This window comes from Chiloscyllium plagiosum, chromosome 11 (assembly GCF_004010195.1).
Source record: "Chiloscyllium plagiosum isolate BGI_BamShark_2017 chromosome 11, ASM401019v2, whole genome shotgun sequence".
Taxonomy (NCBI): domain Eukaryota; kingdom Metazoa; phylum Chordata; class Chondrichthyes; order Orectolobiformes; family Hemiscylliidae; genus Chiloscyllium; species Chiloscyllium plagiosum.
In genome coordinates this window covers 69,435,018-69,460,665 of record NC_057720.1, presented here as the reverse complement: position 1 = coordinate 69,460,665, position 25,648 = coordinate 69,435,018, and the positions used below count along the sequence as shown (strand labels likewise).

Sequence of the window (25,648 nt, the reverse complement as noted above, 5' to 3'; positions counted from 1 at the left end):
CATGTAGACCCCAGCTCAGATGCTAGCTTTGCACTTAATTTAGAGTGCAGCATACAAGCAAGATCTGTACGCAGGAGCCAGCTCGACAGAGGACAGGGTTACACACAGGTTCTGCTGAGGAATGGAGCATAGAGAGGACCACCAATGATATTCACACTGATTAACTTGGTGCATTAGCAGACCTGTCAGAAAGCCTGCATTAATGTCACAGGCCACAGAACAGTCCAGCACCAACCCCAGGACAAGGCTATATGCAGAGCCTGGAGTCTATTTGTTCCGCCATGGATATAATGACCAGCTCCATCAACATGTTTGTGGACTCATCAATGATGCAGTGTCCAATGTTTGATGTCTCTGTTTCACTTGATGCTTCCACCAAACTTCTGGGAGTGGCAGCTCAGATGGAAGTCATTTAAGGTCTGTTTGCTGTCACCTCAGCAGAGGGCAGTCACATTAAAAAGGGGCCTGCCTGAGGAGAAAGACAGTAACAACATGGAACACAAACCTGCTGCTCTCTCTCTCTTTGGCAGCATGTGTCCTCTCACTGCTGCCATTCCTCTCGTGCCTTGATGTTGCTTGGTAACCAGAAGCAGGAAGGAGCTGGATGTATTTATGTGCATCACCATGACAACCTTCACAGCCAGTAATAATGTCATCCTCGCTCTGCGCTGAAGTTGAAGGGGTGACAACAGTGAGGGGCACATTTCAGTGAGGCTTTCCCTGTGGAAGTGCAAATGAGTCCAATGCTGTTTCTCCCAAACGTTCAGGGCAGGGAACAGTTGTTTGAACATTCTGAGCAGTTATGGGTTTCCTCTACAAATGCTTCCTGCTCCCTCTTGTCCTGCATTCATTCCCCCTGCCATGCTGTCATCCAAGCAGAATGCTCATTGCTCACCAATGCTGGGAGCAACTGGTTTGGGTAGAACCGTGCAGCTCTCTCAGCACCTTCCATGTCACGCTGTGTAGAGTTTTGCATTTTTAAACAAACTATAGAAAGCAGCCGATGCTTGCTGAATAGAAGCTACACTCACTCACTTGCAAGCAGTTGACAAACCTTTTAAGCTGTGCTGGAGCAGGGGTTTAGGATAGTGTGGGAGAGGGTAGAGAGTGAAAATGGGTGGTGAGGAATATGGTGGAACAAGGGACAGTGGAATGGGGTGGGTAGGGTGTTGCGATGTGGGATAATGGATGAGGCTGGAGTGGGGCTATGGGGGGGACAAGTTGGGAGAAGCGAGGGATGGGGTGTGAGGTTGATGTGGAATGTGAGGCTGGGGTTGAGTGTGGGTGTGAAGTGCAAGAGTCCTTCCTGTATAAGGAAACACATGGAGTTCTGACTGCTACAACTGAAATACCAGCAGAGTTCAGCAACTTAAAAAAAAATCAAGAGCTACATTTATTCTGAGGAATGGTCACTGACCTGAAACATTAACTCTGATTTCTCTCCACGGATGCTGCCAGATCTACTGAGCTTTCAAAGCAATCTCTACTTTTTGTTGCGACATCTGCTGTTGAGCTATACAATATTGCTTTCTGAAGCACTAAGAGGGAGAAGAAGACACAGTGGCATCGAGAATTTTTTGAGTTAAGGAAATTCTGCTGGACAGCAACCCTCTGAATGGTTGAGCTATATGTTCAAAGGCTGTATGTGCCAGGAGCAGCAGAGAGGTAGAAATATGTAGAGCGTGTAGACAGAAAGTAGCCATCTTTTCTCTCTCTCTTTCTCTCTCTTCCCCACCCACTCACTAACAGAAAAGGCAGAAAAATTAAGCGAGAATTCTAAAACACGGAATACCTAGGTCTACATGATTGACCATCAGATTGAAGAATAACTATCAATCTAAAATCTACTCACAACAATGTGTCATTACTGAGAAAATCAAAAAAAATAGGAGAAAGTAACTTCCCACTTTGTCATCTGCACTACTCTTCTACCTATATTCTATGTTCTATGTTCTTTCTATATTATTTTCCCGCCCATTGTATATATGTTAAACAATTTTTCTTTTGTCTGTCTTACTTGTGATTGGGTGCATGTGTTTGTGGGGTTTCAAAGGAATATAGTTTAAGTTGCATAGGTTATAAATCTTTTGTTTTAAACAAAATTATAGAAGTTAGGTGTTATTTTACAGTTACTGGTGAAACCCTGGGGGAAATTGTTTTTGTCCTGCAAAGGAGTCAGTGAGGACTGCAGATGCTGGAGATCAGAGCCGAAAATGTGTTGCTGGAAAAGCGCAGCAGGTCAGGCAGCATCCATTCCTGAAGAAGGGCTTATGCCTGAAACGTCGATTCTCCTGTTCCTTGGATGCTGCCTGACCTGCTGCGCTTTTCCAGCAACACATTTTCGGCTCTGTGTAGGAGTCAGTCAAGTTGGTCATTGTGGTGGTCTCATTCGGATTGTATACAGTTTGTGATGGCTTGTGGAACAATGGGGTTTTAAGTTTTGACACTGGCTGGTTTGTCATGATTAACTGCACTGATTAAGCAACTTGATTTGCTGACACACTGAGATCCAAACTGGCAGCAGTGGTGTAAAAATCAACATTGCACATTGGTCAATCTATCATTAACATCTTTGGAGATCATTCAGGGCACCCAAACCAATGGTCTTCCCATTGTGACATCTGACACAACTCACCTCAGAAGAATACACACACACCTTGGATGCTATATTAGACCTCAGGGCAAAGCACATGAGCTAAACAGTAAGTACTTCCTACCTCTTCACACCTCTCACCTTATGGTGATGGGGAAGGCCAATATCTGAAAGTTTAATAGTTTACTTTCCTTACAGATCCAGTTGAATATCACCTATGTTTCCACCCATTTTTAAAGATTAAAATAAAACAGTTCATTTTCAGTGAACTTCCACATGTTTAATGTTTTGGATTAAATCCCCTGTCGTAAATGTATTGTTCGACAGCTACTACTGTCCTGGTTATTCATGCTTATCTCATCCATCCAGATACTTGATTCTTTGACATGTAAGGAACAGAAATCAGAAAGGAAACAATTGCAGCTGTAAGTGATATCACCATCTCCTTAAAAACAAAATGGACTTTATGACCTTATCACTCAATATGTGAGTATATGACACCGCATTTCCGCTGCCTTGTTGTACAAGCCAACAGCTTTTGAAACTTCGGGGGAGAGGTACAAGAGGAAAGGCCTCCTGAGAAAAACACCAACTTGTTTTGCTTCCTTTTGAAAGACTGCTGTAAAAGAATGATATAGCTAGCAGAGCATACTCCTGGAACATATATTTACATCTAATAATATAGCTGGAACCATGTGGACAGTAATTATAGTGTGAATAGTGCCCCACGGACATTACTAGGTATACACATACAGAAATCCCACATTGCTGGGGTGGGAGAGGATATAATTTATCATATTGGTGCTCCTCTGCTAAATGAGAGTGAAACAAGCATTGCCTTGTCCCCCATCAAACAAGCTGATCCCATATCCCCATTTTCAGAGATCTGCAATGATTGGCCCACTGATTACTGATTCCACTCCCACCTTTGTTCTTCCCCACCCCTCTCCCCTCCATAAGCCCTGCATTTGTTTAAAAGCTGTGACGTCTCCAACCTTTTGCCGTTCCAGTGAATGGTCATTGACCTGAAATATTAACCCCACTTCTAGCTCCACAAAACCTGCTGACCTTTTGAGTCTTTTCAACATTTTGTGTTTTTTTTATTTCTGTTCTGCAGCATTTTAGTTTTCCAGGAACTTCAAGGTCGATGCACAGTGTCTCTGCAGTGTCATTGTTAAGACACCGCAGTTGCAATATTGGTTATACCTCAAGTCTGAATCACAGAATTGTCATTTGGCCCATTGTGTCTGCACCAGCTAAGTATATTGACTTACTTCTAATCTCCTGCCTTTTCTCCATAACCATGCACATTGGATAATTATTGAAATAAAATCAATGCCTTCCTGAATGCTTCAGTTGAACCTGCCCTTACCACACTTCCAGGCAGTGCACTCTACATCTTGTGATTTCTTTTGATCTGACATGAACTTCTTTTGCAAATTGTGTTGTCTGGTGCTTGACCTTTTACAGTTTCTCCCCAGCCATTCTGCCCAGACGCCTCACGAGTTTGAAAACTTCCATCAATTCTCCTCTTTGCCTCCAAGGAGGACAGTTCCAACCTTTCCAATCATTTATTATAATTGAAGTGTCTCTACCCTGGAACCATTCTCCAATGCATTCATGTCCACCCTATAGTGCAACACCCAGAACACAACACTACAGCTGAGGTCTAACCCATGTCCTATGCAAATTCATCATAACCACCCTTCTTTTATACTCTATGCACCTGTTAATGACATTTAAAATATTGCATGCTTTATTTACAATTCTCTCTGCCACCTTTAATGTCACATGTACACACACACCCAGGTCTCTCTGCTCCTGTACATCCTATAGAAAAGTACCCTTTATTTTCTACTGTCTCTCCACATTCTTTGTACTAAAGGATGTCACCTCAAATGTCTCTACATTGAATTTCATCTGCCACCTATCCACCCACAAATTAACAATTTCCCTTTGAAGTTCTACACTGTCCTTCTTGCCATTTACAATTCTGGAGTCAAAGCCTTGCTTAATACAGGACTTCTGCAGAATACCATTCCCCATATTAGGAGTCTGTTACACCTCTGTTGATCAGATCTAAGTAATACCATGTGAATTCAGCATCGCTTCAAAATCAAAATTATGTTTGCACTGGCTAAACTTCAATTCTAAATGTATCCCATAGTACAGAGGCTTTCATGATGGCATTTATGTGACAGCGCAGATTAACTCCTGTGGGATTCCAAGGTCAAAGGTCAGTGTAGCTAAGAGGAAATTCACTCTGTTCGCTCTCAAAAATGTTATTTCAACTTATACCTTTCACTGTAAGTGTGAAACAATTTCAACATTTTCTTTGGGATTGGGGAGCAACCATCTGTAAATCTGCTTAACAAAGACATTGATGTTGCTCATGTTCTATTCAAAATGATCCAGCTCACTGCCCTTGATTGACTTTGTATATTTGAGAAACATAATTGTCAATTTGTCAAATAGCATAACAAACCTCTTTCATCACTTGCACATTGTCTTCATTCTTTCCTACTCCTTCTTCATGAGTGATATCCATGATCCACTTGTGGTGAATGGAATAAACCCCGGAACTGCTCCTAGGCAATGGCACAGTGTGAAAGTTTTGTATTCACAATGTGGCTATTTGCATCTGTAATCCATCCTAATGGAACTCAGCCTTCAAAGTAGGCAGCTAAATACTTGATAAAAGAAGTGGCCCTAAAGGAAGATGTTCACAAGAAGGGAAAGAGTTGAAAAAGCAGAGTGGTTTTGAGATGGAATTCAAGTTGAGGTCCAAGAACAGTCAGATAAAGGGAGTGCGGAATTGGAAAATCAGATCCAAGAGGGTTCTAGGACACCAGGAATACAGAAAGATGATGTCATGGAGGAAATCAGACACAAGGATGAGAATTTTAAAATTAGAAAATTAAATAAAATTCAGTAGGGAATGTGCTGGAACCAAAAGACAACAGCCAACAGAGGATGAACCTGTACACGACATTTTGGAACTGCTCAGGTCTGTGAAGATGGATTATGATAGTGAGGAAGACATTGGAATAGGGGAGTCTGAACGCAAGAAACATGGGTGAGCTTTTAGCAGCAGTTTAGCTGAGGCAAGGCAGAGTTACAAATGGTCAAATAAGACCTGAGATTGTGAACAGACTGGCTCAGCCTCAAGAGAAGGTAGAATAAGTGGATAGAATTTGTGACAGGGGATGAAGACAATGGCTTTTCTCCTATTCTAGTTTTGATGTGTCTGGATTGATAAATATTGCAGGAGTCTTGGTTGTTGACAAACGTTACCCTTCATTTAAACATAGCAAGTATTAAGAGCAAGTCAATACTAAGCCTCTACCAAAAGGCTTCGAGGGACAACCTGTCCACAGACAATGAAGGCTGTTTTATTTACATATTCAAATTAACCCTTTGCAATACAGCAGTCACCTCCCTAATGATTAACTCTAGGAAATTCCATATCATCTAGTACCAGAAAATATCAGACAAGCAGCCTGACTAGGTTAAGGCTGTGCAGGAATTGGTGAGATCAGTGAGACTGAGCTTGATCTTTCCAGCAAATAGATGCTATCTTTGGATTGGATATCAGCGTATCAGTGAGTTAATGGAGAAATCAATAATAGGCACATGTGTAACAGCAGAGGTGACCTGCCATGACAAGATAGTCTAATTGAGGCTAAACTTGGGACTGAAACAGAATTCTGGATTAGTGGTGCTGGAAAAGCACAGCAGTTCAGGCAGCATCCGAGGAGCAGTAAAATCGACATTTCGGGCAAAAGCCCTTCATCAGGAATGCGGCAGAAACAGAATTCACAGGCCCTAGGACTGATCGTGACCTGACCCCCAGGCCCAGTCCTTGCCCAGAACACTGTGAGGCCATACAGCCCTATGCTCCAGTTATTGGGCCCTGATGTACTCCCCTGTCCCATGCCCTGGCTAAAGTAATCAAATTTCCATGAGACCAGGATCCATAGTCCTCCTCGGGACTTCAAGGAACTTTAGCTAGATCACAAACGAGTGAAACTTCAGCAAGCAGCAATCACAGCTGAACTTAGCTGATCACCACATTTCACTTTTTAATTGCAAATGATCTCTTGCTAAATTTAGTACAGACTAGGACTTAAGGGTGAGTAGAGAGATATTAATACAGCAATCTGAGGTATAAGATGAAAGTTCAACAATAAAATATATTTAGATGGCATATTTAACAGGAGCATTATAAAACAAAATATGACTTTGAGGCACTGAAGGAGATATTAAAAGAGAATCAAAAGTTTGGCCAAAGAGGTAAGATTTGAGTATCTTGAAGGAAGAAAATGAGGTGGAGAGTTGCAAAGAACAGATTCCAGAGCTTATGGTTGTGGCAACCGAATGCAGAGCCAGCAGAGATGGAGAGATTAAAAGCCAGATACGCAAGAGTCCACTATTAGATGAACACAGACACCTTTAAGCAACAAGGAGTTATTAGCCCATGGAGAGATTTGAAACAAGGCTGAGAATTTTTTAAGCTGAAAATGTGTTGCTGGAAAAGCGCAGCAGGTCAGGCAGCATCCAAGGAGCAGGAGAATCGACGTTTCGGGCATGAGCCCTTCTTCAGGAATTAAGAAAGTGTGTCCAGCAGGTAAGATAAAAAGTAGGGAGGAGGGACTTGGGGAAGGGGTGTTGGAAATGTGATAGGTGGAAGGAGGTCAAGGTGAGGGTGATAGGCTGGAATGGGGGTGGGGGCGGCGAGGTCAGGAAGAAGATTGCAGGTTAGGAAGGCGGTGCTGAGTTTGAGGGATTTGACTGAGACGGCTCATGCCTGAAACGTTGATTCTCCTGCTCCTTGGATGCTGCCTGACCTGCTGCGCTTTTCCAGCAACACATTTTCAGCTCTGATCTCCAGCATCTGCAGTCCTCACTTTCTCCTTGAGAATTTTTTAAATCAGGTAAAAACAATGACTGCAGATGCTGGAAAACAGATTCTGGATTAGTGGTGCTGGAAAAGCACAGCAGGTCAGGCAGCATCCGAGAAGCAGTAAAATCGACATTTCAGGCAAAAGCCCTTCATCAGGAGTACAGCTATATAATTTTAAATGGAGCTGAGGCCATGAAAAGATCAGCCATGACCTTATTGAATGGTGGAGCAGGCTTGAAGGGCCAGATGGCCTCCCCCTGCTGCTAGTTCTTATGTTCTTATGTCTGCTGTTGCCTTGCCATTGGTACTGAGCAATGGCGTGCAGGTCTATGTGCAGTTCCAGCAGTCTCTGAGACTAGCTGTCCAGGGCAGCCAGCAACTTCTCCCTGGCGACAGACATTCACATGCTGGAAGCAACATGACACTAACAGCATTGGGCGCAGCTCTGTAACCTTTGTGACAGGTTATTCAGTGTATTCCTGATGAAGGGCTACTGCTCCTCGGATGCTGCCTGAACTGCTGTGCTTTTTCAGCACCCCTAATCGAGAATTTTTTAAATCAGCATGTTGTTCGATTGCAAACTAACGTACATCAGTGAACACAGGCATGATGGGTTAGCAGGAGATGATATGCAAGATATGGACAGTAAAGATTTGGATCTCAGAGTGTGGAGACCAGCCACAAGTGTGATAGGATACTTGAGGAGTAACAAAGGCACAAATGAAAGCTTCAGATGCAAATGAACCACAAATCTTCAAAATCAAGCAACGTTGCAAAAGTGGAAATAGCTGACATCGGTGATGGGATGGATACATAAGCTCTTCTTGGGTCAAATGGAAAATCCAGGATGTGGACAGACTGGTATCACCCCTTGACTGTTGTCAAGGCATGGGCTGAATTGAAAACTATGGAAGGCAGTTTGCAACAGGCATCAAAAACAGTGGCTTCGGTCTACCCAATACTTAATTGGAGAAAGTTTCTGTTTCTCCAGTACTGAATGTCAGATAAACAGTCTGCTAATTGAGAGACAGTGGAGAAGTCGAGAGAATAATGGGGAGGTGGAGCTTGGTGATATCAATGTGCATGTAAAAACTGATAGTGCAGTTTCAGATTACTTCACCAAGTAATATGTTGATGAAATATAGGAATGGAGCAAAGATAGATCCTTATGCACACCAGCAATAACATGTGGAAGTAGAAAGTGAAGCCATTGTTAGTACTGCACTGCCTGTAATTAGTTGGATATGAGTGGAACCAAGTGACTACAGTGCCACCCATCTGGACAATGGGAGACAAGCAGTAGAGGAGAATGAGATAATCAACTGCATCACTGAGTGCACAGAGACCAAGAACGATGATGTGGGTTAGTTTATCATTGTCTCTTAGGTTGTCATTTGTGACGTTCATAGGGACTACTTCAGTACTACCACAGGGTGGGAGGCGTTGAAACCTGGAGTTCAGAAAAAGACAAGCAAGGACTTTGGAGAGGAAAGTGGGGTCAGAAATGAAGTATCAGCTTGCAAGGACAGCAGGACCAAGGCTTGATTTTTTTAAGGAACCGAGTGGTGATGGCAGACTTAAAAGGGAGAGGGATAATACTTGAAGAGAGAGCCATTATCATCGAATAATATTTTAATCCAAAGTTAACTGGTGCTTATAAACAACTGCAAGTTCCTTTTCAAGTTGTCTGAGGGCCTAAAAATCAGATCAGAGACTTTTAATAATTCCTTGCTATTCATTCGTTCTGCATGTTGTCCACCGTTGTACAAACCATAAATTCCTGTATAGTTCACGTCTCAACCTTTGCCCCAAATTGCTTAAATTCGAGCTCATCAATATTTTTTACACAGGCAGCTGCCCTTGTAAATGACCAATGTTCTGACCATTCTGGTTAACAATTTCCATGGCTAACGCAACACTCTACCAGGGGAGCAATCAATTCTCATGAGAAACTCATTTCTATAATGAATGTCTGCCACATACTTTATTTAAAGAGGCTGTAACATGTGCATTTGTATCATATCATACTTATATCTAAATGTCAGAGGTGACAAGAGATTTGTTCCTGTTAGTAGGATGCAGAACCTCATCTCAATGTCTTCAGACCACCACAGCACTCCAGGGATGTGATTGTCAGTGTGATTTGTTTTTTTAACCATTTGAACACTCAGCAACTTCATTTTAACAATAAACACTCCAGCTTTATATTTTCACTCAGCCCTACACTCAATTATGACACAACTATTTATTGAGTGAAGAATTATGTAATATCAGTTTTAATACTGTATAATTATATTCAGTTTTATCCCTCAGTCATCTTTAATAAATTTACTGTGTTCATGAAATTAGTTTGTTCTGGTGTTTTGAAATTTATGATCATAGAGCAAATCAGCAATCTAATTTAGCTGTGTATTCCACCTAAACAGATTTCATTCTTCTGTAACAGCATCTGTTTACTTTCAGTTTTGGAGTTTCAATGCATTCCCTGTTTCAGTCAAACAGAATTGAAAACTTATCTTTTCTTGCAGATATTCTTTGTGGAATTAGTCCACTCATTCAAGAGTCAACTCAATAGAGTTATGCTAGAAGGAAGCGATATTTGACATATGTGAAGAATAGTTTTTACTGGCTGAGAGAGAATAACCTTCAGTGACAAATTAAGCAATAACGCCCGTTTGCTGCACTGGGAAATTGAGGATAGGCTGGACAATTGAAGGATGAGGCCGCAGGTTCTGTCCTTCAATTGCCTGGTTTTATACCGCATTTTTGCATCTGCACATGTACAAACAACATCCTCACTAACTGGTCATAACCCCAACCTATTGAAGACACTGATAAAGAACACTTGATCAATTTTCTTGTGGCACCCCTTTCAAGATAGTTCATCTTCTACTGAGATTGAAACCATGGTTTCAAACCAATTGGAATATGAAATTGACCACAAGAATCATTTTTTTTAAAAGCTACGATCTTGCAATTTGACCTTACAGTGTAAATCTATTACACTACTTCTGTCTGTTATCTGCTATACACCATCAAAGCAATTTATAAAGGATTTGAAATGGAAACTAAATATGAAATGATGATGCTGTATAATAAGTATTAGCAATCAGATATATAGACTGTTTCTTTTGAGAAATGATCTTATGCTGGTCAACAGAGAAAATAACAAAATCTCATGAGATAATAATAATGTTATGTTTTTCTGCAACACTGTACTCCACAACATCTTACACCTTGGTATTTAATCTTTCAGTCTTCATCAAAAGAACCAGTCCATCACACGAAGAAAAGTTCTAAATCTTAAATACCCATCACTCTGTAAACTTGGGATGCTTGAAAAATAAAAAGGACTTTGAAATATTGGTATGTGACTATGAGAAATGTGTCCTTTTCCATCTGGTTGTCAGTGTTTAATGGTAAACCTGAATGCATATGGGGCAGTCCAAGCATGAAGGGCAGTAGGACACTCATGCGAAGAGCTGCTCTGTCCTTCTGTGAGATCAGAAGCCTGTCACTTCTCTCATCCAGACTGTCAGCCTTGAGACACTATAACTAGCCTTACCTCTGTGTTGTACACTCCATATATCAGGAAGATGAAGAGACCCTATAAAGACAAAAGGAGGGGAAAAAGCTGTTAACTGTAATCATTTTTTTCACTCACAATTCTGAAACAAAGTTTCCTGAGAACTAACACAAAGAGGCTTTTACAGCTGACAAGGTCAATTTTTATTTTTCAATTTCATGAACCAGAGCTCAAGTGTCTACCACAAAGGAAAGCAGTTCTTTACAAATCTCTGTTACCCAACTGAATAGTAATCAAGGTTATCAGGACAATTGAGGGCCTTGAAAAGGAACTGGTTCCATTGAAATTACCACCACAATTAGCACAATCAGTTTTGATGCAGAACCTCATTAGGATGAATGATATTACATATGCTGCATCACTGCAAATCTCCAAAACACAAAATGTGCAGTATAAATTCAGCTAAACTTGCTGAAGATTCTGTACCACTTTGAGTGCTGCCTCAATTCTACTGACAACACTTTTGTGAATGTCAGAAGGTCAGGGGTTCAAGCCCCACTCCAGGATTTAATCACATAATTTAGGCTGACAGTTCTTTGCAAAACTGAGGAATGCTAAATTTTCCGACATGATATCCTTCAAGTAAGGAGTGAAACACAGGCCTCTGCCTACCAATACAGATGGACATTAATGGTTCCATGCATGAATATTTACAGTATGTATAAGTGACTTGTGCAAAGGGATTGAGTGTGTGGTTGCTACCTAGAAAAGTAAGCTATGAAGAGGATACAGGGAAGTTACAAAGGGGTGTAGATAGGTGAATCGAGTGGGCAAAGATATAGTGAATGAAGTATAATGTGACAAAAAACGTAGTTGTCCATTTTGGCAGGGAGATTCAAAAAGAAACAAATTATCCAAACAGTGAAAGACTGCAGAGCTCTGAGATATAGAGGGATTTTGGAATCCTCATGCATGAATCACAATAGATTAGTGTAAAAGTACAGCAGGTAATTAGCTAAGCCAGTTGAACATTATTGTTTATTGTGAGTGGAATTGAATACAAATATAAGGAGGTTATGCTTCAGTTATACAGGCCATTGGTGAGGCCAAATCTAAGTACCTTGTGCACTATAGGTCTCCTTATTTAAGAAAGGACGTAAATGTATTGGAGGCTGTTCAGAATTTTACAAGACTCCTATCTGGTATGTACAGGTTGGACAGGCTAGAGTTTAGAAGAGTGAAGGATGACTTGACTGAAAGATTTAAGATTCTGAGGGGTCTTGACAGGTGAATGTGGAAAGGATGTTTCCTGTTTGGGAGAATCTAGAACCAGTAGTCTCTGTTTAACAATCAGGGGTGATCCATTTAACAGCAAGGTGAGGAGAAGTATTTCTCACAGAGCGTCATGAGTCTTTGAAACTATCTTCCTGAAAAGGCAGTGGAAACAGAGTCTTAAAATATTTTTTAAGGCAGGAATGTGGCACAGTTAGATCAACCACCATGTAATTGAATGGTAGGGTAGGTTTGAGGGTCTGAGGGGCACACTCCTGCTCCTAATTTGCATGTTCATACGAAACGAAAAAGACCAGTCAAGTTCTCACAGTACCCTGATCAATGCAACTAACACAATGCAAAATTAAAAATTGCTGTTTCATCACATTTCTGTAATGGAACTCTATACTACACAAAATGACTACCCTATCATTATAATTAATTATGAAGGAAAGACATATGTAAATGCCAAATTTCCTTAACTTCAGCTGTGAAATCACCTCCAAAAAGGACAACTCACACCACTTTATCTCATGCCAGGAAGTGTTCAGTTACATGTACATTTGCCTGAAATTTAACAATTGCCTTTTAAAATTTTAATAAAGAACTGAACTGTCTGCTATTGCATTAAATATCTGGTGGATTCTGGATCAATGGTGCTGGAAGAGCACAGCAATTCAGGCAGCATCGAGGAGCTTCAGCAAAATCGATGTTTCGGGCAAAAGCACTTAATCAGGAATAAAGGCAGAGAGCCTGAAGCGTGGAGAGATAAGCTAGGGGAGGGTGAGGGTGGGGAGAGAGTAGCAGAGAGTACAAATATCTGGTGGACAGTCAGAGAGCACTTTTAGACCAATGTAAGACAATCAAAAATTTAGGCACTTGTTGCCCATATCAGTGAAAATTGAATTTGTTTAATATTAGTTGATGCCACACAATGTACCTGAACATTGAGCAAGCCATTATGCTCCTACAGCCATTCAGTCAGATCACAGCTGATCTCTATCCTACACAATCTGCCTTGGTTCCATATCCCTTAATGCCATAGCTAGCTGGAAAAAAAAGCTCTACTTAAAATCATTAATTTAACTTGCATCTCCTGCTTTGTTTTGTGGGAGTGAGACCACTCTTCCATCACCTTTCACATTCCTCCATCTTCTCTGTGAATGGCCTAGATCTGATCTTAAGGAATGCCCTCTTGTTCTTGAGTCCCCACAAGGATTTTCTATTTACTCTTCCAAAATCTTAAAAACATAAACAAAACTATCCTTAAACTCTCTATATTCCAGGAAATGCAAACCTTGATGACGTAGAACTTCTCTTACAATCTAACTCTGGAGCCCCTGTAATATTTTAGTGTATTTGTGCTGCATTCCTTCCAAGACCAAGCCATTGTTTTGGAGGAATGACGCCCAGATCTGTACCTGGCGTCTGCATCTAACCAGAGTTTCGTATAATTGGAGCAACACTTCCCGGTTTTTATATCCTAATTTCCAATTGTAAAAGGACAATTTTCTATCAGCTTTTTGGCTAGCAGTCACTTTCTTTTAATGAAAGTATCTATGATTTTGACTCTTCTAAACTCTATCAGATACAAGCCTAGCTGTTATCTCTGCCTTTCTCTCACCTAACCAAAGTCCGAATCAGGTCAACAATTTGTTTTCACTGAAACCAGCAAAACGGAAAAACATATGAACATTGATTATCGGAGAAATAAGCAATTTAACAATGATGGAAGCTAGCTTTGCATAGCAGGCCAACTTTTACTTTAATATATTGTAGATGCATGTTCATGTTAAAGCACAATAACACTGCAATAAATAGAAGCACTAACATTGGGAGTTTCATTACTATTAATGATGATTATGTAATTTAATATTATAAAGAAATGTCTCTTCACAGGATTGAAGACAAACTGTGTACTCAGGAAGTCCTACAACAGGTCAAAGCTGTTTAATGGCTTGTGGTCAGGTGGAAAAACACTATTTGTGAAGGGTGACTATAAGACATGAGTGCCAGAGGAGAATAAGCTGAGGATTAATCTGAGAATTGGGTGCTCAGGTACCCAAAGAGCTGAGAAAACTCCAGAAAAATCCCTGGCCCTGTCTTTGAACATGATATACATCATAATAAGACAGAATAGCAGTGAGTGTGAACTGTGAAGAAATTCCGGTAGCAGGATTCTAGCCGAAGAGAGCAATCAAGAGGGTTTGTCATGGAACACTGTTAGCCACTATGGCTGGTCTTCTGCTGGTCGACGCAATATGCAATGGATGGTGACAATCACTTGAAGATGTTGTACACTTGCTAGTCATTGAGATATTGTTTCTTTTGCAGGCAAAAGTGAGGATTGCAGATGCTGGAAAGCAGAGTCTACATTAGAGTGGTGCTGGAAAAGCACAGCCAGTCAGGCAGCATCTGAGGAGCAGGAAAATTGATGCTTCGGGCAAAAGCCCTTTCATCAGCACTGTATCTTTTGCACCTAGTCAATAAGCAATGAGATCCATCTGGTCCCAGCTAAATATAAAGGACAGCAGCTTTAGAGTGATAGCAGCATTGTCCTTTCACCATTCATCCTTCCGAACATAGGTGACAATTTGGAAATTATTGATGTGCACATTTGTACATACATATGCACACAAAACATGCACACACACACATATTTGCACACACAAAAACAATCTGACGTACACGTTTGTCTGCATGGAGGAAATGTAAAATAAACCAGATGAGAAGTCAGACACTGAAAAGGACTGTGGCCAACAATAAGAACTCTGCATCAGACATGGAAGCATTTGGATTATATTCTACATGTCTCCTGGCTTTTAGAAATGATCCTTCAATATTTTTCTGTGAGTTCTGATGTCACCCAAGAGATTAAATTACCAGTTAATTTTGGGTGACTAATTGTTTTGCCTAGGTTTTCAGTTGTGCGACCAAAATCCTGAGACCTTGTTGTAATAGCACAGGAAGATTTCTCTTATTATGTACACTGTGTTCAAAGACTTGACCAGGGATTTTCTGGAGCTTCCACAGCTCATGGCCTGATGTCTTTGCAACAAGGAAAAAGGACATTCTGAAAAATTGAAGAAAAAGATTCCAAATTAATATGAGGCCACAGTCATCAAGAACTTGTGACAGAGCAGCTGCTGCCCATTATGCAGGACAAAGTCAGCAACAATGTTAATTGTGAGAAGGCTCTGTAACTAGGAGACAAACCGGACAGCCATAGCAAGGGTAGAATGCCTTTTCTCTTCTTCCAACTCCATTTTGATTTAGCCCTCTCCCTCACCGTTGGTGTTGTTGTATTGCCCTGAATGGCCTCTGGACATAATTTGAACAATTGGAAACACGGGTGATTTAATGGTGGTGCTGATTAATAGGTAAAACTTGCCACAGGTAATATGGTGGCAGAAAAAAAGCCATTTGGTTGTGTGGGATTGCACTTCCAAATGTGAAAAAAAAGTCAGTGATGAACTTCAACCTACAATCACATAATTGAAGATGACCATGTAAAACAGAATGGGAGGATTTGAGACCTACATAAGGGGCCAATTAATGGGGATTGGAGTAAAGGACACAGCGTTAATTTAGGAGGTGCCCCCTTGTGGTAAGGTAAAAAATACCTCTGGGTAATTCTTTTATGTCACCCAGGTGAACTTTCTTTTTATTCACTCAAGGGGTGTGGGCAGCACTGCTGGATCGGCCTTTATTGCTCATCCTTAATCTTGCTGAAGGTGGTGGTGATGAGCTGCCTTCTTGAACTGTGACAATCCATTTGGGATTGGTAGACGCACAATGTCTTTAGGATTTTGACCCAGCAACACTTAAGAAATGGCAATATATTCCCAAGTAAAGATGATGAGTAGTTTGGAAAGGAACTTGCAGATGGTATTGCTCCCATGTACCTGCTAGCTTTTTCCTTCTAGAATGTAGTGGCTATGGTTTGGAATGTGCTAAGAAGCCCTAGTGAATTTCTGTAGATGGTACACACTGTTGCTGCTAAGGGAATGAATATTTGCAATGAAATGCCATTCAAGTGAGCTGCTTTGTCCTGAATGGTGTCAAACTTCTTGATTGTTTTTGGAGCTGCACTCATCCTGGCAAGTGTTCCATCAAGCAGCACTGGTTAGACTCCTACAGAGTCTGAAATTAAAGTTGAAGATTGCAGCAATCTCTGAACACTTATCACCAATTTCAGAAACAGATCCAGAATTGGGCAAAAAAAAGTCTCATTTCAGTAAATAAAGCCTGCACTCATTTACCAGCTATGACTACCTAAAAAGAATGACCCTGTCAAATTTAGCAATCATCTGAGTGCTTGTGCATGTACCTTGCCATTGCTAAGGTTTCTTGCTACATCCATTTTACACTAAAATGGGACATTACAATGTTGACTACAGACCCCAGAATACGTTATCCATTGATTTCAGGATTTGAAAATATTGACATTTCTTCAGCATAATTCATTACAACTATATTTCAATTCATACATTTAACAGAAAAAAAAGTGCCAATGTACACTAATGATTTGTAAATCTCCTTATTAACAAGAACTCATTTGATTTAACGAGTTCCAAATCAATAGTGTAATGTTTGGCAGACACTCATCATGCATATGGAAACTGCATTACTTAAATTTACCTACACTCTAACTTAATGTGCCTAGCACAAGAAATATTATTATAACTACCTTCAATGTTAAAACACAAAATTTTAAGCATTACAATAATTTTTCATTAAAGTTGCCCACCACTGACAAAATAACAACATCAGTGGTCAAGCATTGGCCTTTTAAATAGAGAGCACTTGCCACCTCTCACATTGTTGGTAAGATGGTGCAGGGTGGAAGACTGGAAAGGGTATTTCCACCCCTTACCCTTTAATGGTATCGACATAATACCTACAGGGATATTAAAGGAGAAAATATGATACTAAAACACCTAATGAGATATCAAAACAAATGACCAAAAGCTTGGGGTCAAAAAGAAAGTTTTCATGGTGTGTCTTGATGGAAAACAAAGGAAAGAGGCAGAAAAATTTAGGGATAAAATTCCAGAGCATAGAAGCAATTAAAGTCAGAGATACTGTAAGAGATCAGAATTAGAAGAACACAGGGGAAAGGTTATGGGATTGGAGGTGGTTACAGAAAGAGGGAGGGGAAAGGCCGTGGAAAGGATTTGAAAATAAACGTCAACGTTTTAAAATTGTGCCATTGCTTAACCGGGAACCAATAATGTCGGTCAGGGAGCACTGGTGGTTTGCGCTGGGCTTGGTACAAGTTAGGATATGGGCGATGGAATTTTGGATGATGTCAAGCTTACAAATACTCTCAGAATAATTAGCCAGCTCCCTTTGCTGATTATCCCTGGTCAGTCTTGAAAGTGTAAGGAAAGCGAACAAAGAACCTTGAGTGTAGCCTCTGTTGGAGAGAGCATATGGCATTAATTGGACTAGAGAGGAACATGTTCTCGAGTGCATTAAGCTCAAAACTGCCTTCCAGATGCCCAGCTTTTTATTTTGTAGATTAAACATCATTTCTAACAATCAACATACAATAAAAAAAGTGTTTAAATAATAGAATAGTGTTCTTTATTACTAAGCAATTTACTACCATAAAAACTGCAGCACTATGGTATATTTTTATAGCATAAAATGTTACTCCAAGTCACATACAGCTGGGCAAAATACGATGAATTAGATATATTATGATTAAATATAATAACTGTGACCATATATGCTATAAACCTTCACAGAATCTATTCAACCATGTAGTAATTCCCAAAGCTTTGCTATAATGCAGAGCACAAATATTTCTGTTCAAATTTGATGTGATATATCAGTGAAGCATTTACTGCTAAAAAGAGATTGAGAGCAAATGTATCTTCCGCCACTATGAATAAAAGCCCTAGTTTCTCATTACATTCTGACAAGACCCAGGAATTCACTTTAGTTTTCATTTAGGCTTTCTGCCTCAGTTTATGGATGTATGCCTTCATGCTTTTATTCCTTCTTCGCTTCACACATATGTAATAAATGATTATAAATTTCCACAGACGACCGCCTCTCTTCCTCACTCACACTAAGTGCACAAACTTCGGAAGTTGCAAGTAAAACTCAACAAACAGATTTATTTATGATGTTGTCCTTGGTAACCGAAATTTCAATGTACTGATGAAAAGTATGATTAAAGACAGAGTGTGCCACGACAAGGAGAGCCAGGGACAAGTTTCTATTTTTCACTGCAAATATATAATAGCAGTTGACACCAGTTTCATACAAAATTCACCAGCTACAGCAAAGGAGCTGGAGGTGTAAGTGGCTACTTGTTTCTTTTTAAAATTCCAATTGCAAACACTTTACACTACACGACATGAAGGATGAATGACACCATATCAATCTACCAAATTAGTCTTCAAATTAGCAATAATGCATCTCAGGACTGCTGTTACCAACCACTAGAGATTCACAAACTTACAGCTATCTAATGAAATATTAAAAAGGCATTATTCACAACAAATTTGTGTCGATATCATATTCAAAAATTAAATTGTTACTAATTTCATGGTGATTTCTCATTTTTAAAAAAATATTCTTTGAATCAAAATACTTTGATGCCAAGTACTTTCCTTAATCTTGTACGTAATATGATGATGAGTAAATTAGTACCCGTTTCTTCATTGCCCTTTGTCATCTTGTTTTCACTATGCTCACCGCACCAGCCCTCCCCATTTCGTTCATGATTTTCATTATCAAAGAGAATGTGTGAATGGACAACCTCATCCAGGTTTCTCAAAGTAGCTAGTCCATCCAACCACCAGGTGCCTTCCCCTTGTAGTGTCTTTGAAGACTGAAGTTCTCACACTTATTAATTCATGTGATTGGCTGTTGTTCTCAATTGAAATCCTAAAGTTATTATAGTTGTGATCCTGAAACCACTTTGACTCACCTTGGAGTACTTAATTCAAAGGGAGAGATAGTGTTCCACTTTACCAAAATAGCCAATGATGCACTGTCATTATTTCAAAAAGTGAGCAATGGGCACTTGAATTTGTACCCTGCCAAAATAAACATTTTCATTTCATAAAAGACCATATTCAAGTGAAGGAAAGCATAATCCAGCTCTGTGGGGTGTGGGGGACAGCTGAGGTATGTTCCAGTGCTGGGATCTGAATATGATCATTAGTGAATATGAAACACATGATCTCTCTCTTTTAAAATAAACCTCATGATCTACTATAAAGAAACCAATGGGTGGCGGTCTATTACTAAACTATATTGTGATCACTGCCTGTAGGTTCTCAAGGAAGATGGATGAATAAGTGTGAACCAGTTCCATGTTTTGAGAATGGTCTTTAACTCAACTTTGTAGATACCTGAATTTAGAGACTGAACCATGAAGTCAATTTTCAGTCTGATGCAAGATTCAAGCGGATCTAGGTCTCTCTTTCTGCTGATAGTAAGTAACCTATTAAAATTAATCTATCTCAGCACAACCTCCAATGGGTAAGTGTTTGCAGCCTGAAACGGTTTAGTATTTAGCCCACTATTTACATTGATTAACTAGCATGAAATTGTCAGTTTCACTCATTGAAGGGACAGGTATAGGAGATGGTGAAATAGAAAATGATGTTGCGAGTTGAGGCTTCAAGCCTACTGGTGGGTAGACAGATGTAGCTTTGTTGAACATTGCTGTCTCAGTGCAGCAAAATGCAAAACAACAACACACTCATTTAATCATCCTTACAAAGAAGTGCATCTCTGAAAACTTTATCAAAGGAGAGACAGACATTGTGCACGATATAAAGGAATATAATCAGGGAAGAGGGAGAACCAAAACTAAACTACCACAATTAGGCTTTTGGGAGTCACTTTAAAAGCAGGAAGAGTGAACCAAGATGAAGTGGCCTTGGGAGAGAGTGGGAGTTCACAGGTTTAGGAATAGACTTCAGTAGGAATGTATGCACAAGTACTGATTATGTTGGTATCGCTTGATAGTGACAGTGGGTGTCCAGAATGTAAACATGTCCAATTACCAGGAAGGAAACCCTCAGCTTGATCAGCAAAATAAAAAGAAATACACATCCAAACACAAAAATCAACCCCGGAACTTAAGGCAAATTGAGTTCAAGGCTTAAAAGCAAACTCGGGTGTTTGTGCCACTTTGATGAGAACTTAATAGCTACACTACCACAATTTGACAATGGCAATGCAACAGATTCCTGAATATTTTTACTGCCTACCAGGTTTAACGACATGAACAATGGGTGGGTACTGGGACTTGCAAGGCAGCAGCATAACCAAAGGCATTCCAACAGGACGACAAACAGTGAAAACGACTTATAATACCACTGAGCACAAGAGCCCTGTAAAGGTCCCAAATTAACTCACCATATGTTATCATGGAAAACAGACCTTTCATATCCTATTCAGCAGCCCAATCCTCCAAGGATGTCTTCTCCCCAGTGATAAATTTAAAAGGTCTGATGATTCCATAATTTTCAGGGTTTTTTTAAATTGAAATTTAATTTAAGATGATCATGGTTTACAGTGCTCTGAAACGTATTATATGTATAAGTAAAGAAAAATGTCAATATACACGTAGAAACAAGAAGCTAAGATGGGATATCAATCACATGGCCAGAGAAGATCATCACCCTGTGGAGTGCAAACCCACAGTGATTATTGATAACTCAGCTAGAGCTCCCAAAAGATTTAAAAGTAACTCACACTGCTCAACTGAGATGGATTCACCAGCTTTTAAAACACTCCACTGAAAATAATAAACTTTTGGTTCTTCTCTGGCACTTTTTCGTAACAATAGAAAGGCTAGAACTAGACATTTAGCATAAGTTTACATCCCAACTGGTTAAGGCAGCATTCCCCATCTTCCATTCAGGGCCTGATTTTCCTTCCTGGCATCCTAACTAAATGCTTGTGACACTGAACATATGGAGTCAATTGCAAAAAAGTGCGAGAGAGGTTAAATGCTGTGAAAGAGTTCAAACTTCATGTAAAGGACACAGTAATGCCTTTGACCCATCTCACATAAACGCATTAATCACGGCATTTGAATGCTTTTAACCTAACTTTTCAAAGCCTGTAAAGAGTGTTTTCATTCAATTATAACTTTCAAGTTGAAATATTACAGAACCCTGACTAGGAACACCAAAAGAATCTTAGCCATTTTGTCAATTGAGCCATCAGACATAAACAAATCAATAATTAGCAATAAAAAATGCAACAATTTGCTAAATGCCCAAAATATTAGTGCTTAAAACAAAATAATGGCAGAGAAATTTGGATATGTGATTTTTAGATGTTCCTGCATGCCAAGGACTGCAGCGCTTCAAGAAGGCAGCTCATCGCCACCTTCTCCAGGGCAACTGGGAATGGGCAATAAATACTAACATAGCTACTGACCATGATCAGATAAAAGTAGTAAGATGGTGCAGGATACAATCCTTGCTGCTGAGTGCTGAGGTCCAAAATGTTTCTGAAATTTGAATTGAGGGATCATTAATACCAAACTGGTGTGGAAGGTGAAATATTTTGCCAAATAGGCAACATTGAGCTACTGTTAGCATCACACTGTCAGTAAGAGGATGAAACTGATGCTAAGATGAGAGAAAGAGTGGTGGAAAGACTGGAGTCTTTTTTTTTTGACTGAAGGGAGAAAGAACAGTTTTAAACCAAGGAATTTCTAGGATGGCTGCATCTTTTAAAGAATTCAATACCGTTTGAGAACCATGTTTGTGTAGTAGTCGGTTCAAGCAATGTGCTGATGAACTGGAGCTGAAGAAGTTTTTACAATTGAAGCTGATTAGTGCCCAGTTATCAATGGCAAAGGTGCTCTGCCTTGCCAACAACCAAATGGTTGGTTATTAGGGAGCTGAACAGCTTGATTGTGACTAAGAGAGGGAGAGAGGTAGTCGGCCCAGAAGAGAAACCAGGAGGTCTGCAGCAACCAAAAAAAACTCTCTCTCTCAGTTCTCTATAGTAAGCCACCTTAAAACTGAAGAAATCCAGCTTAACTTTCCTTCATTAGAGGCTAGAAGCTGTTAATTTGAATTGGATAAGTCAGAAAACCTTTCACAAGTGGTGATTTGGACACGCCGGTGTTGGACTGGGGTGGACAAAGTTAAAAATCGGTGTCTCACAATCTTATTCTCCACAACCACCTGATGAAGGAGCGGCGCTCCGAAAGCTAGTGCTTCCAAATAAACCTGTTGGACTATAACCTGGTGTTGTGTGATTTTTTTTAACTTTTCACAAGTGGAACAGCAACACTGTACTTCTTGCCAACCAGTGAAAGCATTTAGAAAAAGGTCAAGGAGAAATCTTTGACTCAGCGAGATCCATCGCAACAGATCTCGTGAACAAAGACCACAGACTGTTTTTCCAGTTTCCATTCCATCTGTGTTTGTGTTTTCCTGTTCACATGTGTGCGTGTGTGTGTGTATGAGATGGAGAGAGAAAGACAGAGACAGATAGAGAGAGAGAGAGAAGAGAGAAACAGAGAGACAAGAGGTGGTGATTATAAATGGGTTTAGAGTTTTCTTTAATAGTGCCCAGCCCACTGCTGGGGACACAGTTAGTCAAGGGGTGGCATGATGAGGCTCTCAAGTAGTTAGTCAGTGACCAAGCAAGCGCCTTAACTGGTGGCAGGTTAGGAAGGATGACTACTGCCCTTCCTGCCAGAACTCAGTTCCTGAAGGGGTAGGAAATGGGGGTGGTTTCATCCTGTTGCCAACCCACCTGCTTATCTGCCCTTCCCACCGTCCACTGCTTTGCGGAAAGGGAAGATGCCAGCCATTTGACCCTAGCATGTGGATCATCAGATAGTCACTGTGAAGAGTCTTTTGTAAGAAGGTAAAGTGGGATTAACCAAAAAGTTGTCAGTTTTGAATCATTATGGATGACAACAGCAGAACTATTGGGAAATTATAACATTAATTTGCCACCAATTTCAACATTTATGCATGTCAGATGTGACCAGTGATTGTTTACCTTTCCCCAAGGGCTCTGAACAAACAATAGTATTGAATTACTCTAAATTCCCCAGAGAGAGCAACAATTCACACCCTGGATGCAATGTCCTCACTACCTTGGATTGAAGAAATTTCACACATTCCTACTTGTTTTATCTAGTGATCACAAGCCTGGGAATTCTCCCAAATCAACAGATTTCACCTGAGCTTCAATGAGACATCTTAGATGAGCTACTCTGGTATCAATTTATAGTGTGATGTCAACTTTCAACTACAGAATTAGAATGCCAATGCTGATTCTTCTGTCCCACCTACCTGCTCTTATAGCTGGAAATTTCATCAGCTGAACCTCACTTTCCATCCCAATCACTAACATATTATGTCGTATAACCACATAACATCCTGTATTATGTGTCATGAGGTAAAAGGCTGGCCTGATCGAACTTTGCCATCAGTACAATCAAGAAGACATCCAGATGAATTGTGAAAGTTAGGTTCTGCTTTATCAATTGCATGTTGCTACGCCATCAAATTCACAAAGTCTTACATATGATCCAGGTATAGTAAGGATGAAAGGATTAGTTAGACTATAGGCATGATAATCCTTCTCTAAAGAACTGGATAAGTGTCCAGCCTGATGGATATTCTTTCTTCAAAACAGTGAAGAAACCAATATTTGGCAATGCCCAACAAAATCATGTTGAGGTGGCTGAGCTAAAGATGCATAGATTTTCTCTCTTAATTATCTTTGGCACTTACTTGAAACAGTTTGAAATGTAATCAATAGGTGTCATTCAGTGCACTATTTGTTTGCCAATCTGAACTTTCTGTGGAGCTAATCCCCAATTACAGGCCACTTTTCTACATTTTTCAAAGTATAAATGCTAGGGCACTGCAAGAAATTTAGGGACTGGTCTAGAACCGTTTAAAGCTGACTTGGATCTATCAATCAAAAAAAAACTTAAGCCTACAACCACCTTTAAAACAGAATTGCACAGGAGAAAAATTAGTATTGCCATTTGCTTTGTTCTGTGGATAAAATGGTGTTGTCATTACTGTATAGGTGAAAGAAGCGATTTTGATTCCATTTTTGGTAAATGTTTTCTTGTGGGGTGTTTCAGAACGGTCAATTAGCAATCTAGCCCTTGAGGTATTATCAAGTAATGACTTGTGGCAGTACTTTTTCCAACAAAGGAATGGCTACTAAACATTCTCAGATAGCTTCAGGTAATTTGCTTATCTTTCAGAAACATCGTCCAGGATGGTGTTCATGCTCCTGATGCTGGTTCAAATTTTCAAAGCAATCTCCAAAGTTAGTTATGGAACCAAACATTGTTAAAACTAAAGCTTGGAACTTTTCATAAATTACCCACAATTCACCCCAAAGCATCCATCAGGAAAACTACTTTAAATGTACCACCAAACACCAGTAAAATTCCAGACTTTTGAGTGTAGGCATTTTCCTTTCATTTATAATTGTAGCACAATCCACCTTCCATGGGAATGAAGCTGGAATTTTTTTGACAGGGATGTTGGGGAGAGTTATTATACAAATGCTATACATAGTCACTGAGCTTCTTCACTTGTTGTTCTTTTCAACTGTTAGCCAGATTTTTTCCTGAACGTGTTTATTGCCATCTTGAAATTCTGTAAGAGGGAAAGAGCTAAGTATTGTATTTGAATATAGTAGACACTAGAGGGCAAGCATACATTAAATGAATCCCAGAGTCTCCACTTAATATTAATTAATATATAACTACAGACGACTCTTCTAGAATGAACTGGATGAAACAGCCATTTAGAGTTGGCAGCACTGGTTGAAATCCTGGAAGATTCATCGCAGAAATATAAAGGAATAGCACTTACTAGGGCTGCTCATCTCCAGTCAGTTCAGTGTCCAATTAGATCTCAGCTCATCTGTACCGGAACTCGACTTTCCTGCCTCTGTTTATATCCCTTTGTATCCTTACACAATCAAAATGTACGGATAATGTCAAAAATGTCATTTGTCCAGCATTCACAGCCTTTTGAGGGAGCATTGCTCCACAACTCTGTGAAATGTGTTTGTATAAAGAATGTGGTCGGAGTTTCTCCATTTTCAGTTGAAGCATTTTGTTGAGTGAGGATCACAGTGCCTGGACCACCGTGGATCAAAGCAACTTTTCTCACACAATCTTCCATGAGGAGAAAGTCAGGACTGCAGATGCTGGAAATTAGAGTCAAAAAGTGTGGCATTGGAAAAGCACAGCCGGTCAGGCAGCTTCCGAGAAGCAGGAGAGTCAACATTTTGAGCATAAGCCCTTCATCAGGAATGCCTAAAACATCGAATCCCCTGTTCCTTGGATGGTGCCTGATCAGCTTTTCTT

The 25,648-nt window shown here is 40.1% G+C and overlaps 1 protein-coding gene across 3 annotated transcripts in view; it reads right to left on the bottom strand.

Annotated features, from left to right (window-relative positions):
• The window catches only part of LOC122554545 (adhesion G-protein coupled receptor D2-like), a 292,263-nt gene that overhangs the window by 159,829 nt on the left and 106,786 nt on the right, over positions 1-25,648 (bottom strand). For 2 of the 3 annotated variants that reach the window (XM_043699744.1, XM_043699743.1), the window contains exon 21: positions 11,062-11,103. The exons of the other annotated variant lie outside the window; for it this stretch is intronic. In XM_043699744.1, the coding sequence (XP_043555679.1) occupies positions 11,062-11,103 (42 nt within the window). The remainder of the gene's footprint in view (positions 1-11,061; positions 11,104-25,648) is intronic. 3 annotated transcript variants of the gene reach the window in all.